Genomic DNA, 16,767 nt, shown 5'->3' on the forward strand with positions numbered 1-16,767 from the left:
AAATTACTGCACGCATTACATGGTAATCATTAATGTTAGTCAGCATGAAATCAAAATGGAAAGTCAACCAGTGGCCTGTGTTTGACCTTAGCACAGGGACCTTTTTGAAGCGATCTACTTTTTTGAAACCGATTAGTGTGAAGGCTACCAGTATCATGCATTTCTAGTATAACAACCTATCATGTTACTACTATTTTGTTAAATATTGTCAGTATGTTACTATTATGTTATTAACAGGTCTAAATTAGGGTTAAGGTAGGCTCAGTCACCCACTAACACATCTGCCTTGCATAAGGGAACTGAGTGATTAACTTGAATAATTTATAAGTTCACTTAAGAACAATTTTGGAATAATTGATCGTGTATTTAAAGACACTGGTCATGTCAATTATTTCTGATGGCAGTTAGAAATTACATTTTCCAGAAAATCACAATAAATCAATAATAGTGGGCTATTTTCAGAACCAGGCCGTGACCTACTCAGGTGTTTTTAGGGGACTTCACAGGCACCAAAGAGTGAGGTTTTTCTTAAGAGCTCAGCTTCAACACTTAAAAACTAGAAATGAGCTCTGTGTCTAATTATGATCTGGTCAACAAGTTCAGTAAGTCAGTGTGCAGGTTTTTTTTACGAGATGTCACAGACAGGAATAGGAGTTGGAAGAGGACTTGGAGAAAAACATGACAACGAACACACACATACAAGTATATAAAAGAACATTTTGTCAAGCAATTCCCAAAGCCTTCTTTGTTTTGGAACAGATGCAATAGTCATTACTTCTAGTGGCGCTAATTAGCTGCAGCCACCTTTGGCAGAGCGTTTTGGTGGCACTCAATCGAAAACAAGTGGAAGGAAAAATGGCTGCAAATAGGGCAGCAGGTTAAGGGGTTTGCCACAATGCAAATGACTTTCAGATGTTGGAATTATGTAACAGATGTGACGAACTGGCCGCGGTCGGAACACAACCCTCGCAGACGTTCTGTCTTTCTTTCAGAATTTCCCATGTGCTCACAACTGCTAAATCTTTTTCAGTCCGACAGTGAACCTTCACGTTATTACGTAGGAGCAGCTGCCAGCTGGCCTTTGCCTTTGGATTTTATTCAGCGCTTTTTTAGATCTCTGCTATGTCCTTCAACAGTGTGCAAGTAGACCCCTGTTGGTCTGCGTTTATGGAGGACATGTGGAGGCTGCGATTCTGGCCGACGTCACAAAGAACTTTTGAACTTTCCAAGACCCAACACAAAAGACTGGCTTTCATTGATACTTGCTTGCGGTTTTATAGTCTGAAAAAACTTTAAAAGTATTATAAAACATCTTATTCCACACCAAAAAGTGAAAATGTCATAAAGCTGGGACGCCGTATCCCAAGGTCTACCGTATCTTTCCTCTATCCTCTGTTTTTTTTTAGGTAAAGTAAAAAGGCCATCTGTATGGATTTACAGATTCACAAAGCATATTTTTGCAAACATACATAGATTTGACTCAATAGCAAGTCAAGTCGGGTCTATTTGTAAATCCCTTTATCACAAGGAGTCTCAATGGGCTGCACAGACAACAGACATTTCACAAAGATACCCACCCTATGGAGATAGAAAGTTTGGGGTTTCTTTGTTCGGGAAAATAACAGAGTACACAATTATTGAGCAATGCCATGACAATAATGAACTTAATGCAAGTCTAGCTTAATTTACTAACATTATTATAAGATACACAAAAACCTGGTTTCTTACCTTTCCAAGTTCTTTGTGCCTCATTTGATAAATCGCCTCAATCGAAAAGTAAAAAGCTCGTCTACTTGTACGTTTGTTTCTTCCCAGTCCAGAAATGTCAGATCAACAAAAACAAATCCCCAACTTGACATTTTGGGTCACGGCCAAATACAAACAGTGCTAGTAAATTCCAAAGCAGACCCAGAGGGGGAAACCAGGAAATAATAGAGCAAAACACCCTCTTTTTTTTCTCAGCTGGAATGTTAATAGATGGTGGGACTGAGGGTACACTGACACTTGACCTTTAGGGTATTTTGTTGTTTAATATTTTTGTTGATTTTATCAATGAATAGAAAACTCATTTAATGTGAGTGTTCAATGAAGACCAGTTTTTACTCATTATCTCATAGGAGCAATAAAGGTTATCTCAAGATTTCTGGCCACAATTCAGTGTTAAAAACCAAATCCTCCATCTTCTTTTGGAAACTAACAGGCACCTAAACAAAGGATTTTTGTCTCTAACATTTTTCTGTAACCTGAAAAAAAATCCACGGAAAAAATATTTCTTCTCGACTTTACCGATAGTCATCACTGGATAAATATTCTTACGTCAACTGTTGCATTTTTGACCCCTTAAACTTTAGGATACAGGATTTCTTTGATCATGTTTCTTTGTGATTTCTGGGTGAGAGTTGTGTTTAATAGTTTTAAAATGCTTTCTTTATGGTGGTGGCCAAGACACATCATAGATTGTTCTGATGAGCAACGTAGTTTTAGATTCAATGATACCTAATCTTATCAAGGAATGACCACCAATAAATCACAGTACTATGTGTCACTTATCCCACTACACCCAGTTTGTAGTAGTTTTCTAAATTTTAAAAAGTGATTTGCTTTACTTTCATCTTGATTTATCATTTTATATATATATACATATATATATACATATATATATATATATATATATATATATATAGTTAATGATATTTGTTACTTTAAGATGAGATTACTGTTGGGTCTTTCGTCTCTAGCCTGCTGAAAGTTGTAGGAGAGGCGTAGTGATTTATTTACAAATACGCAGGAAGTCCTTCAGACACTGCAGCATAATAAAACCCAGGTCATTTCTTTCAATACAAAATACTGCTTTTAGCAAACAAAGAAAAAGATAAGAATGTCTTCCAAGGCCACATAGTTGTCATGGAATGTTTGAAAAGTCTCAACCTCTTGCACCAGCAAACAGTCAATGTTGTGAGTTGAGCTCAATCTGTGTTGTCAACAGGGATGAAAACGATTTTAGGGCTGCAACTAACGATTACTTTAATAATTGATTAATTTTTTTTCAATTACTTGATGAATTGTATAAAAAAAACGTATTATTGATTTCCACTTCTTTATTCAAATATTGAAATGTTGTGGAAGAATAAGAAAATAGTGCACAAAGCAGAATGTTCAACAATATTCATCAATAATATTAAAAAAAGCAGCGTTTGTCAAATAACAAACAAAATACATACAAATATATGTTAAACACCTGCAAATATATACTTTTTGTTAAAAAGTGCAAAAAAATGCATCTTTTGTTAAGGGACATGAGCTTTTGATGTAAATCAAAAAATCCAGTGACACACATCAACAATAACATTCCAAGTGTTTGTCAAATAACTTAATAGACAAAAATACATACAAATCAATGGTACACACCTGCAAATGTATAATAAGATGATAGTCTTTTAAAAAGGGCAAACATAGGTATTTTTGTCGTTTAAAGGGTCATGAGCTTTAGGAACAAGAAACAAATGCAACTGTGAAAACCCAGTTTCATGATTTTCAGCATTAACAATCAAAAGGTAACTACTATCCCCTTTGCTCCCTAACTCATATTTTTCTTTGAAAACTTTGCATTGCAAGGCAAAAATGTGAGCATGTCAATGAGGATCATGTTGAGGATGCTCTCAGTGATGACAGCTGCTTGTTGTGGTGTGCATGATGTCTCTTTCTCATCATGAAGCTTGTCATTGTTTGCTATTGTCTATTGAGATAAGAACGTATAGTATGAGTATTATTATGGCAGAATTTACAAGGACCCAATAATCACTCAGACTTTGCCAGAAAAGTAAAACTTGATGCCTTATCTTAAACTTATTAACACTATTGTGTGCAAGTTGAGCTTTTTGTATAAAGCACAATTAAACACTGCTTAAGCCTTCTCCCTTTGGGAACATGTTTCTGATAATATTGTATATATAATTTTTTGTGTGTGTTTGGTGCAAATCATTTGTTGTGCCTTTTTGTTAATTAGTGGTTGGTACTGTTTTTTCTGCTGTGCCAATATAAACTTCATCCTTTCATTTCACTGAAATAAAAAGTTTCTCACTCACACACACACACACACACACAGTCACTATTTAGCTATCGAGCAAACGCTAGCCCGTCAAGCGAGCGACTAGAGACTAACGTTGCGTTTCCTCACTTAATCACTCGAACTTTGCAGGAAAATTAAAACTTGATGCTTAAAATTGCCACCATTGTCTGAAAGTTTATTTTTTTTTTTTTTTTTAAAGTACAATTAAACACTGATTAAGATGATTTAACTCAAATAAAAAGTATCTCTCACACACGCGCGCAGTCATTAATCAGCTAAAAGGCAAACGCTAACATCAGCTAGCTACCAGAGACGAAGGTCACGTTTCCACTCTTAAAAACGCAAATAACGAACAAATAAAAACAATGTTGTAACTCTCCTACTGAGCTCCTTTCATCCTCGTCTGTGACTTTGTTTTGGTTTTGATTGCTGCCTCACCGTCGTGGTGCTCCTGTGCCATATCACTTTTGCAAAGCATGCAAGTAACTTATGTGTTTTGTAGAGTGCTCCCACACTTTTGCGGACTTGGGTCAACTGTTTTCTCCGTGTCCATCATGTTTCACGAGTGGAACGTAGCCTTTGAAAATAAAGCCATAGTTCACACTCCACCTCACTCCGGTATGCTTGCCGACTTGCACTGCTTGTGCGTGATGAGTGACACAGAAATCAAGCGACACAATGAATCGAGGAAATAATTCATTGCCAGCGGCTTTAATCATCAATTTTAATTGATTTTATCAATTCGTTGTTGCAGCTTTGAACAATTTGAAACAAATTCAACAACAGATTCTTCAACCCCATGCATTTTCTGTTCTTATTACATGATACTTTATATGTTAAGATGAGTATATTTGTGAAACTTAAAACTATCACTTCCCACACTGACTGCCGCTGTCCAAACTGCATACACACTGAGGACTCTGATCCTCATCGCTACTCGGATTCGAAGTGAGCCTGTTGCTTTTCCCTCTTCTAAAACCACACAGGATCAAATCGAACCCGAAATAAGAGTGACCTACTCATACAAACAAGGGAAAGTGAGAACAGCCCAGTTGTTTTTAAACCTATAAGATTTGTCGTCTTCTTGTCTTTGAGATGAGTATCACGTTCAAATGAAATAGTAGCTGGCAATATATACTAAACAACATGCATGTTAACATTAACATACCCTCTCCTCTACACTTTGCATAGCAATTTCCTGCGACAGAATTACTCGGTATGGTGTTACCAAGGTCTAAAGAGTTAAGGATGTGTGCTTTGTGCGGCAATGATTAGTAGTTGAGCGAGAGTGCTTTTCAATTACTAAAATGCATTTGTGATAACGAGTGCCTTCAACCTTTAAAAGGGACTTCTATGTTTAGAACATAGAGTACAGCTCAATTATGAAAAAGCCCTCATTCCCCTGTGTTGTCTATTGTTATTGTGTCTCCAAATGCTGGGTTTAAGCTTAGCATTTTACCAAATTAAAGTGACGGTGTGCAATCATTCACCAATAGAAGTTGTAGATTAGAAATGATCTGAAGCATGCTTATTCAAAGAGGACACCCTATGGAAGTCTAAAAGCCACCGCTTGGTAAAATTCTGAAACCTACTTCCAAATTTTCTTGAATTTCAGCCTGCAACCAAACATATCTGGTGTTAAGTTAGCTGGGTATTCTGGTTTTCCGGGGACAATTGTCTGTGTTGACAGAACTGGTGAAAACAAGACATGTGAGTAATTCCTTCACATGGCGTCACAAAATCACTTGTGACATAATCGACGTCTGCCGAGATGTTTATATTGTTTCATCCACAGATCCTAGCTTGTGTTGTCATCCCTTTTGTGTCTGCATGGCGTCCAGACTATGAATTAGTCAGACTGAGAGCAGCTGGGCTTCATTCAGTCCTTGTGAGTTATTCTACTCCAAGTCAGTATTTGTTCTGTGTGAACGAGAGTTTTCTTCTGCAATGAGGATGTTGTGAGTCACTTGTTTGATTCCCTGGTCTACTATACTAGTTGTTATGTGGTGGCCATTAGGGCTTGTCAAATAATCCGATAATTTCTCAAAATTCGGGCAATGTTCGGTGCAGCATATAAATAAATGAGTGAATATGTAATAAAGACATCTTGTTTTGTGTCATAAAACCTATATTCATTCCAGGATATCAGGGATTTAAGTTTGTAAGTTTTCCCGAAAGTAACCTTATCCTGTGAGTGCACAGGTGATCTCTCGCCCGATTTAGCCCTACCCCCTCATACCGCCAACTGGTCATGCTATTTAAAACAGAGTCGAGTGAGAGTATGCAGTGGACAATATACCATCGGGACCCGCAGCCGTTCAAACGGTGGGACTGGAATGAAACTCGGTTTTAACAAGACCAGGAATTATCGACTTCCACATTCTAGAATTGTTCCTCAAGAGCTTCACCAGCAGTTTTTCAGACATACTAAAACGTATAAATGCTGTATTTATTTAGTCCATATTTATCAGTCACAAATTATACTACAGTCAACCCTTGATTTTGTTCTGTAGTGGGGGTGGAAAAGTGAAAGCTGGGTTGTGGGGGATAGAAGCCGATAGTACCGGCAAAAACGTACCGAACCTCTGCCAGATAAAAACAGAAAAGTACAAAAGAGTATAAAGTAAGAACTGCTTATTTGTATTAAACATGCAGATTATTAATTTACATTATAAAGAGATGTTCGTGTAAAAACTAAATAAAATTGTATTTACCTTATAGTAAATTGAACTTGTTGAGTAGAACTGCAGGGGGAGAGGTATGGTAGCATTGGTAGATTAAAAATGAAACGGATTTAAAAACTTCCACTTGCAAGGATTATCATGCCCTTAATAGATTTGTTCGTTTTACTTCTACTGTATATTGCTTCTTTATTTTTAACAATAGTCCCGATCGTTGTGTCGTTATGGCCATGTAATTTAGCAATGATGGCCTTCCGTGTGCCTTTTTTTTATTTTTAAAAATGACAATATTGTGAGCTTTTCTTCCATGGTTATCATGTCTTTGCTTTTCCCTTCAGTATCACTGCAAGCCTTACCCATCGCGAATAAAAACAAAAAATGCAGTATTGTACTGCTGACATGAAATGTCTTTATGAAACACGTGATACTCTGAGCATTACTTGGAGAGAAAGGCATTCTGGGAAGTAGTTCAGCCAATGGCATGGAGGTATTTTCATGACACAGACGATATCAAACTAGAATTTTATAGGACGTCGACTGATAGCAGACAGGCATCTTAAAGATGGGACTCCTTATACGCGTTAACACTGGAACGTTTGAATTTGATAGGATTTTTGGGCTGAAAAGCTTTGTATTCCACACCTTTGAGTGAAAATGTCATAAGGCGGGGACGCCCAATGTCAGTGGTGTACTGTAAATGTCTGTGATATCATGGGGAGAATGGACCTGATGACGGTGCTTGAGTCTGTTTTGAAAGTGTCAGTATGTAATAAGAGGCTGCCTGCCTGCCTGCCTGCCTCTGCTTGTAGCATTGAATGAATAGCAACAGCTGAGCAGGAGAACTTTATCAGCAACACTCCCCGCCTTTGTGTGTGTGTATGCGCACATGCTCGAGCTACAGGAGGAAACGCAGTAGAGTCTCAGTCGGCTCAGTTCTGTCCTCTCTTCTCCGCCGGCCTCTGTGCCGCTTCCTCCCACGGCTTTATTTTCCTGCCCACGACTCGCCCTCTGGATTTCTTCCAACATCCTTCGGACGCTAAGATAGACGTCGCCGTGCTGTCGTGTTTCGCTGGCCACCACTGCGGACAAGAAAGCCGGCAGGGAAAGAAGGCGTGAGAAGACGCCGAGTCAGACCAATCGATCTTGTGATACAGAAGCGACGCATTGGAAGGGAGGCAGCCTTCTTTTTCTTTTCGTGACAGCTTTTCCCAGGCTTGATTTGGACCGCTTTTCCACCATAAAAAGGACCACACGACTGGGCTGTTTTGTCATAGGAAGCTGGATTTTTGGTTAAATGTTAGCCACCAACTGACTCATCTCCTAAGTAATTATGCTGGACACCAACCAATGCCTGTCCTTTGAGCACTCCCTATTGGGCTCTCCTCCAATGGGCGATGACTTGGACAAGGCGGGCATGAGGATGGATCATGATAGACAAGTCTATCATAGCTTGAAAGAAGGTGGGCATTCTTTATGTTAAGACATCTGACGTGATTCATTTGTAGCCTTCACCTAATCAAATGAAATGATTGGGCGTTGGTTGTTTGGACTTAGAAGCATAAAAAGAACCCGCCCATGTTTCCGTACTGTCCTCAGCTTTCGTATTTGTGATCGCTACATCACTGCGTTTCTTTCATGAATGGAATAGTGCGACGAACCAAACGCAATGTATGCTTTGACGATGCCAACCAAGCTGCCTCTCGTCCCGTTTCCTTTGGCCCGGTGCAATACGATGAGCACAGCCTTCTTAAATAGATTCTTTTGAAGCCGACTTCGACATTATTTAACAGGACAGCTGTTTTTGTGTGTGTGTGTGTCACAGTACTTGTCTCTACTCCCAGTACTCTAATCCCAATCTTTGGATTCTCCGGGACATTCATAACAACTTTACTGAACCATTTTCAGAATTACAATTACAAGTGTCTTTATTGTCATTGATAACAATGTAGTGTAGTTATAACAAGATTCAAATAAAAATGGAAAATGGTGCAATGAAATTAGCAGCAACATTTTGAAAAACATAAGAGTAAAGAAATAAAAGATGAATACATTTTTTTAATACATTACATTTTCTTTCCACAGTTATGTTTGCTAGTTTAGGGGGATGATGGCTCTGGAAAATAAACTGTCTCAAAGCCTCTTAATCATTGTTTTTATGTACATGTAGCCTCTGCCAAAGCGGCGGTGGCCAGGGTTATGAGTCCATTATAATGTTATTGTCTCTACTGTGGTACCACGAGCTAGTAATATCCTCTAGATTAAGCAGAGAGTAGCTTATGATTTTCTTGGCCGTGTTGATGACTGACAATTTTATTCTACAAAAAGGAATCATTGAGAGAAGGGTAGTGATTGATGATATTTACTTCCTTGTCCAACCCATATCTCAACATTTTGACTAATTTCAAAAAGATAAGTCTACAACTTTCTATAGATTCTACTTTTTAATACAAGTAAGCCTGAGCTGCAATGGTGAAATCAACATTTTCCAAATTAAAGCTAATCAAGTACAGTTAGGTCATTGCAACCAGCTACCAAGATCTTATCTTGATTTCAGTGACCACTTCCCCTTTCTGTCTTGACTAAATTCTTTACATCTTCTTCTAAGATTAGAGAGACCACTATCAGCGTTCCCCCGGATTCTTGAAACGTCTTAAAAGGCATTGAATTCTTTATTCTAAAAATAAGGCCTTAATTGCCATTAAAATGTCTTAAATCCAATTTTTAAAATTCCTATATGTGAACACATTAATAAGAGTTGTATTATTTTTAACTAAAAAGATTTAGTAACAGTTGTCTTTTTTCATAATTCAACGATTTACTTTCGTGGCATCATTGCGTGACCATAATAACAGAATTATCCAAATGGTGATGTAGTTTCAGTCGAGCTTTTAGAGCAGATGCATGTCTTAAGTCTAACTACGATACAAATAAATACTTCGGACAGAGGTGTTTACTTTGGAATATTGGAAAGTGACAATTCTGTGCAAACGTTTTTGGCCATGGCTAAAGGCTGTGCCAGGAAATGTGTATGAGGCATGTTGTATTGTGTGCAAAAAACAATAGATTTTTTGTTGTTTTATTTGGTCTTCAATTGGATTTCAAAAAGTCTTAATGTCTTGACTTGAACTTTCCTCAAGTTGTAGGAACCCTGACTGTGGGGACAAAGTAATGTCTTTATAATATGTAGTTTTTGTTCTCAGTTTTAGTTCCTTCCCTCTTCATTAAAATCCAGTGTCGATTTAATGATGCTCTACTTGTCCCAGTAAAACCCTTTCTTAAATTAAATCGCCCTCAAACATAGGGTTTCCCTGGAGATGGCCGTGGTTTTCTATTTTTATCATCACTGACTGTGTGCATAGTCGGGAGGTCAGAGTGAAAAATGACCTCAAAGATCAAAAGAACTTTAATTGAGTCACTGTGGGAGAATTCAACCCAAACTGACTGACTGTCGTTGATTTTGGTTAGTTGTTTTAAGTGCGGTCTTCATCAAGTACAAGTGACAAAGATGGGATCAGCAATTAGGTTCTTAATTGGGGTGTTTAGTGTGTGTGCGAAAGAGGATAAGGCAGCTGAGATGCTAAAACAGAATAGAAGGCAAGTGTAAGGTTCTCCTTCTCAGAATAAACTTAATCTTGGGAAGTGCCAAGGAGCGTGCCACTGGCTGAACTCTGCCTCCTCCATGGCACACTTGGGCAGCACGTGAATGTCTTGTGTGTGTTTACTTCTTTGGGACCGTTCATCTCTAAGTTTCCACTCCGCGATCGCAGATGTACAGTATAACCAAACGCGCGCGGCTGTGTTTAGATCTCCTTGTTTATATTAGTCGACATGAACTGACGTGTTATTACTTTTAAGTGGGAGTTTCAGACGTTTTACAGATCCATAAAGGGACCGAGTGTAAATATGTGTTTAAAGAATAAAAAAACAAAGGATCCCCAGCAAGGCTTTTGAGTTGAAGTGTGCGGGCTTAAGCTAAATTCCTGATTCTCGCAGAGTCGCCGGGCTCGTTTGTCAACAGAGAGGGAAAGCGGCGAGCTGCGGTTAAAAAGTTTTCTGTATAAAGTAACAGGTGCAGCTTGTCCTCAAACTATCATGCCGATTGAAGAACGCTAGCAATCCTTGCTGGTATGTCCAACTTTACACACATGCGTACCTTTCTAGGAGGGACAGGCGGTGTATATATATAAATATACATGCAAGTTTGAACATCAAAACAAATCAGTGATGTTGGTAAAGGTTGTGTTTTTTGTTGTTTTTCTCCCATGACCTGGTGACATTTTTGATGGAATTAGATTTCCAGCGCATCTGGGTAAAGGAGATCCCTTGGGCCACAATCAGACCTTGGAGGGGAAAAAAATTTGTATTTGTATATGTTTGCATGACAAGGTCAAGCACATCAAAAGCTATAATAATTCGACTCCAGTTAAAAGTTTTTGAGAATTGACAACTGGAGCAGAGAGCTTCTATAATGCAATGCCAAAATTAAATAGGATGCTCTTATATATATTTTCTCTGAATCTGATGAATTTTAATAGTGATTGTATTGATTTTGGCCCTCCTGGTTTCTGTTATGTTGATGTTTAATTCAGTTTAAAATGTTGGCTGTTTTTCCAACTTTCGGGAGTTTATGGAGCTTCCGTTGTGTTTTCAAACCTTTTGTGTAAATAATTCACACAAACAGTTTTTGTAGTTCAACTCTTATTCTCCCCTGTCTCCAGTGTTTCTCGTTCTTGTTATGTAACAAATGCTTCCTGTTTCAGGAAGATGGCACAGTCTGATTCTAATTCTAGACTGTGTGCAATAGAATTTATTTTAAAGGATTCTAAATTGTTTTACTTCATTCTAACATTGGCAGAAATTGTGAATTACTCGCCATATGGTTTTTAAGCATGCTTAATAACGGGTGCAAAAATAATTTTAAAAATCTATAAGAGGAAGTGTGTCGAAGATTACTCATGCGCTCCGAGGACCAGCCCCTTTTGCCGTCTTCGGGGTTAAGTGGGAGGAAGAACTTGACTGCTAGAAAGTGTGCCTTGAGATATTTGCCTCCACTCCTGGTTTATTCAATTAAATCTTCAGAATGGACTCAAGGTCAACTGAGCATTAAGAAGCAACAAACTTTTTTTTATGACACTAAAGCGGACTTTTTGTGAGCTTCTCTTCACTTCTTCTGTCCCCATGCAGTGCTCCAGCTCAAACTCCAGCAGAGACGAACGCGAGAGGAGCTGGTCAGTCAAGGGATCATGCCACGTAAGTGTTGCAAATGTCCTATTTTTAACTGTAACAAAATGCCTTCGAGGTGGCTAATAAATGCCCATTCAAAAAGGAATTTTCACACCGAGAGCGTTCGCAATGTCATGGCAGAATACGTGCTTCAACTGCAGAATTCTAGTACTAGAAATGACCATTTGGTCGCAATTCTAATCTCATAGTGTCTGTAATGTATTCAAATTGCCAACTATTCTCCTGTTTTGCACATTTGTTATCAATTACAGCAGCTTCCTTTTGGGTTGCATCCAACTTCCTGTTTCAGTCTTGCACACACCAGACAGTAACAAGCAAGTACAGGATGTTCAGTCATGTAACAACAGTAGAATAAAGACGCTTTAAATGTCAAACCTTGAAATACTTTGAACGTGGATTGAAGCTAAACACGTAAAATGTACCGCAGCGTCTTCTTTTTCTTTCGGTAAATCTATCTGCAGCCATTTATTGTTTTCGAGGCCCACTGCCAATCCTATTAAATTATCTAGGTGGAATACTGCAGAGTCAGTGCATGCAAATATAGACCATCATGCCTGAGTATGATGTGCTGTAAGTTCTCTTAGCTAGGGGTTCTACAAACAGGCCGTATTTTGAGAGAGCAAAGGCGCCTTTTGAGTTATTGCATCGGACGGGTCACATGAAGTGCAGCGAAACGTTGTATTTCAACTCATGACGTCGGGAGTTCGAAGAGAGTGAAGAGAACGTTTTGGATGCGCTCTTTCGGGCCCGGTGACAAATCGTAGGAGGTGTGAGTGACGAACCTTCAGCTTTGGCCGTTTCTTCACCTGGTTTGTGGAGTCTATAGCCAATAATATTATTCATTTAAAATGTGACCAACAAAATCTATTGATCAATGAGAAACTTGTAGTTTGGCAAATAAATAAAAAATATATATTTTAAATATGAATTATATAAAAAAATGAATATCTTTCTTTTAGGGATATTTTTAAAATAAGAAAATAATACAATTAGTTCCGACAATTTTAACAATTTTTTTTGTAAAGTAAGAAAAAAAATTATAATCACAACTTTTTAAATATAGTTTTGGTAAAATAATAAAAGGAGAAAAATAGCTACATTATGCTGCACAGTGAACAGATTCCTTATCCACTTGGTTTGTTGTCCTTTGCTTTGTCTTCGCGGCACCACTTCTGTGGTGTGTCTTGGGCAAGTACAGCCTGACAGCGCCGATTCCTCTCCAGGCCACATTATTATTGTTACAATATTCAAAGTATTTGTAAAAAGAAGACAACTTTGAATAATGAATAACAATGAATACTGGTAAAGTAACAAAAATGAAAAAAAAAACCTGCTAAATTGTCATTCCACTTTTTAAACATTTTAATTAAAAAAGGGGGGCAAATATTTAGCTAAATTATCTGTTATCTGCCCATTTCGAGCATTGTTTCTTATAACTATTACATTTTCTCTGAAATACAAATTATTGTAATATGTATTATAGAACTAATAGTACGCATTTTTGAAATTAAAATAATGCTATGAAAATCAGTTAATAAGGTTGAAAATAATGTCTAATTACATGAATAAAATATTCAAGTAATTAAGAAAGCAATGGATTTTTCTTACTATTTATATATATTAGGGTTTGTATGAGTGCTTGAAATCCTTGAAGAAGCATAAATTTGAATGTTTTTATGGCTAAAAGTGCTTGTAACACTTGAGATTGTTGACACGTTTCAACACATCGCGCTCTGCTGGCTTTCCTTTGCCATTGTATTTTGTCTTTTAACGGAGGCTGGCATTAGTTTGTATGCCATTGTCCTATGATGCATCATGGCCTCATGCGGGTGGCACCCAAGACGAAGGGTGCATTCTACGCCTAAACAGGGCACTATGAAATGGGTATTAGTGCAAGTAATATGAATCAATAATGGGCTATACACAAAATTAGGGTAGTTTCCCAGTGGTAAATTGTAATATAATTGTAATTGTCATAATGTAAGCTACATATTACATTTTTCCAGCTATATGGGGAGAGATATGTCTGAAAAATATTAACACGGATTTATTCCGATCTTTGTGATTTCCTCAAGATCTAAAAATCGTTTGTCTTGATAAATGGGCATACAAGAATGAAAATCGCAGATACAGTATTTGTGGCCCTGCAAAATAATGATTCACACTGGATTTCAAATTTTCTTGTTACTGGAGAAATTGAAAAATTGGCTATGAAATTCCTCAAAAAGTGCTTGAATTTGGCCATGATCAGGGTGTACAAACTCTGATTTATTCATATTTTTTAAAATTATTTTCAGAGAAGCTCACATGTGCTGTGTCATACACTAGCGTCAAAGTTTCATCATCAATTATGGGTCAACCAAACACAATGACACATGTAGTTTGGCTCAGTCAACTTAAAAACATACAACTTGCCCTTCCCCTCACATTCGACTGAAGACGCGGCCATACACCCTCGGAATTTCCACATCCGATCCCATGTTTGTGCCGTGACTGACGTTTTAGCTTTGGTAACATCACGGTGGGGATGGAGGTCCTCTTGGAATGTCAGGAGTTGTGACACGAGGAATGCCTCGCAGCCTCCCACATTTGGTGTCATCTCGTGGTCGGGATGGCGACACCGTGCTCGTCCCTCGGTCTTGCGCTAACCCTCGGTTGACCAATCCCATCCTCCGTCTCTTTCAACACTCCCAACTGCCACCCTCTCAGATATCCTTCCCCTATTTTTCTAATTCAATGCAATGCAATTTCTCTCTAGCGTATGTGCAGTAGCTTAATCCATCAGTACGTCCCCTAGCCGCCCATTAAGAATAAACTCTTGACATTTGCTCATTAAGAATTGATGGAGTTTTTGCAGAGCTTCTGTACTTTGCGTTATTTTTGTTTCCCTTGCCACTTTTTTCAACTACAATAACTTCGGAGGAGTTGTTGGACTCAGGGGTGGCCAATTGTTTTCAGTTGTGGACCAAATTGAGTGGTCTTGGATACCTATCCAATTTTTGTCAAGTATACAGTACAAACATACTTCTACATGTTCTCTTTCGTTTGTATTTGTTTTTAATAAGATTGGTTGGTTAGTTGGATCCCTGAACCACAAGGATTGTAAGGGCACCATTTCCTGTGGTGTGTCTTGAGCAAGTACAGCCTGGTGGCACCCATCCCTCTCCAGGCCAACATATTTTTGGGAAACGCTAACAATCAAGGACAAATAATATATTTGGTCCCCATTTCAACACTATTTTTTTTAGTATTACTGCAGTTGTTTTTTGTAGTAATTTTGTACTATTTCTGTAATCGTGTTTCTGTTTTATGGTATTATTACAGTTGTATTTTGTTGTACTTCTGTACTATGGTTTTTTTTTCTTCTAAGAATGCAAGCAAAATAATATTTCAGGCCCCTGTTATAAGCAATAAATTTGATAGTTTTGTAGTTTTACTGTCGTTATATTTTTTGGGTATTTCTGTGGTTGAATTTTTGTAGCATTTCTGTTGTAAGATTTTTGTATTTCAGCCCTAAAAGAAATTGTAGTATTTGTCTAGTCAAGTCAAGTCATGTTTATTTGTATAGCCCTTAATTACCTAGTATGTATGTAGTAGTATTTCTGTATTATAGTATTACTTTAGAAGTTCTGTAGTATGTTATTCTTTTTTAAAATTTAGCAAAATAGTATATTTGGTCCCTGTTTCAAGCACAACACTTCATTTTAAGTTTTGAAGTATTTGTTTGATTTTGTGGTATTTCTGTATTAATATATTTGTATTATTTTGTAGGAGAATAACAAACTGATATTAGGGACAAAGCTGTTTTTATTAGTAGTACCTTATTCACTATTATATATATTGTCATTATACTTTGACCAGGGCGGATTAAAGAGGCTTGCAGTATGCCCTCCCATGGTGAACTGTAAAAAAATCTGCATGAGAGCGAATTATGTTCCTTTTGTTTTTATGTAAAAGGAAATTTTGGGAAAGGGTGCCGAGTAAACATTAGTACAGGAGTCTCTTCATGCTCCTGCCACCATTAGCTCCATCATCGCCATCAGTGAGTGCATGGCTTGGAATAACAATTCTGACCTCGCTTCCTTACAGCAACTAACAGTGTTGTCACTGAACAGAAGAAATGTAATTTTCTATTATTTACATTTATTTCCCTCTTCCCCGTTAGCGCTGAAAAGCCCGGCAGCCTTTCATGAGCAGCGACGGAGTCTGGAGCGTGCAAGGGTTAGTTGTTTCTTTGCAATAAATATCGCCGAATAACAACGACGAGGGATTTATAAAGATCTGAATATTTTGTTACTCAGACCGAAGATTATCTCAAAAGAAAGATCCGCTGTCGCCCCGAACGCTCCGAGCTGGTCAGGATGCACATTCTGGAGGGTGAGGGTCCGTCATTTTCCTTTCAAATAACCGGATCGCAGAACGGACCCGCACGCAGCTCACCTGCTCCGGTTCCTCCCTTCAGAGACGTCAGCCGAGCCCTCCTTGCAGGCCAAGCAGCTGCAGCTGAAGCGAGCGCGACTCGCCGACGACCTAAATGACAAAATCTCTCACAGGCCGGGCCCCATCGAACTGGTGCACAAGAACATTCTGTCCGTCTGCCCCGATCAGGAAACACCGCCTGGTAATGATTCAGGAACGTTTCACTATTTTCAAATGCATTTACAGTTGAAAAAACAACAATAGAATACACAACTAGAGAGTGCAAGACATGATTTTGTTTTTGCAGTATGACACTGTAACTACTCACCTGATTTATGGCGGAATACTGTCAAA

The 16,767-nt window shown here is 38.1% G+C and overlaps 1 protein-coding gene across 8 annotated transcripts in view; it reads left to right on the forward strand.

The window, feature by feature from the left end:
* mrtfab (myocardin related transcription factor Ab) overlaps positions 1-16,767 on the forward strand; it is a 40,430-nt gene that overhangs the window by 12,928 nt on the left and 10,735 nt on the right. For 4 of the 8 annotated variants that reach the window (XM_088323389.1, XM_088323384.1, XM_088323387.1 and 1 more), the window contains 4 exons: positions 11,935-12,000; positions 16,160-16,215; positions 16,296-16,377; positions 16,457-16,615. In XM_088323389.1, coding sequence (XP_088179515.1) covers positions 11,935-12,000; positions 16,160-16,215; positions 16,296-16,377; positions 16,457-16,615 — 363 coding nt within the window. Of the gene's footprint in view, positions 1-7,655; positions 8,211-11,934; positions 12,001-16,159; positions 16,216-16,295; positions 16,378-16,456; positions 16,616-16,767 lie in introns of those variants that run through there. The other 4 variants (XM_088323385.1, XM_088323391.1, XM_088323386.1 and 1 more) reach the window with 3 other exon arrangements.

Source organism: Urocampus carinirostris, chromosome 19, assembly GCF_059441175.1.
Source record: "Urocampus carinirostris isolate Australia breed hairy pipefish chromosome 19, RoL_Ucar_1.0, whole genome shotgun sequence".
Classification (NCBI taxonomy): Eukaryota; Metazoa; Chordata; class Actinopteri; order Syngnathiformes; family Syngnathidae; genus Urocampus; species Urocampus carinirostris.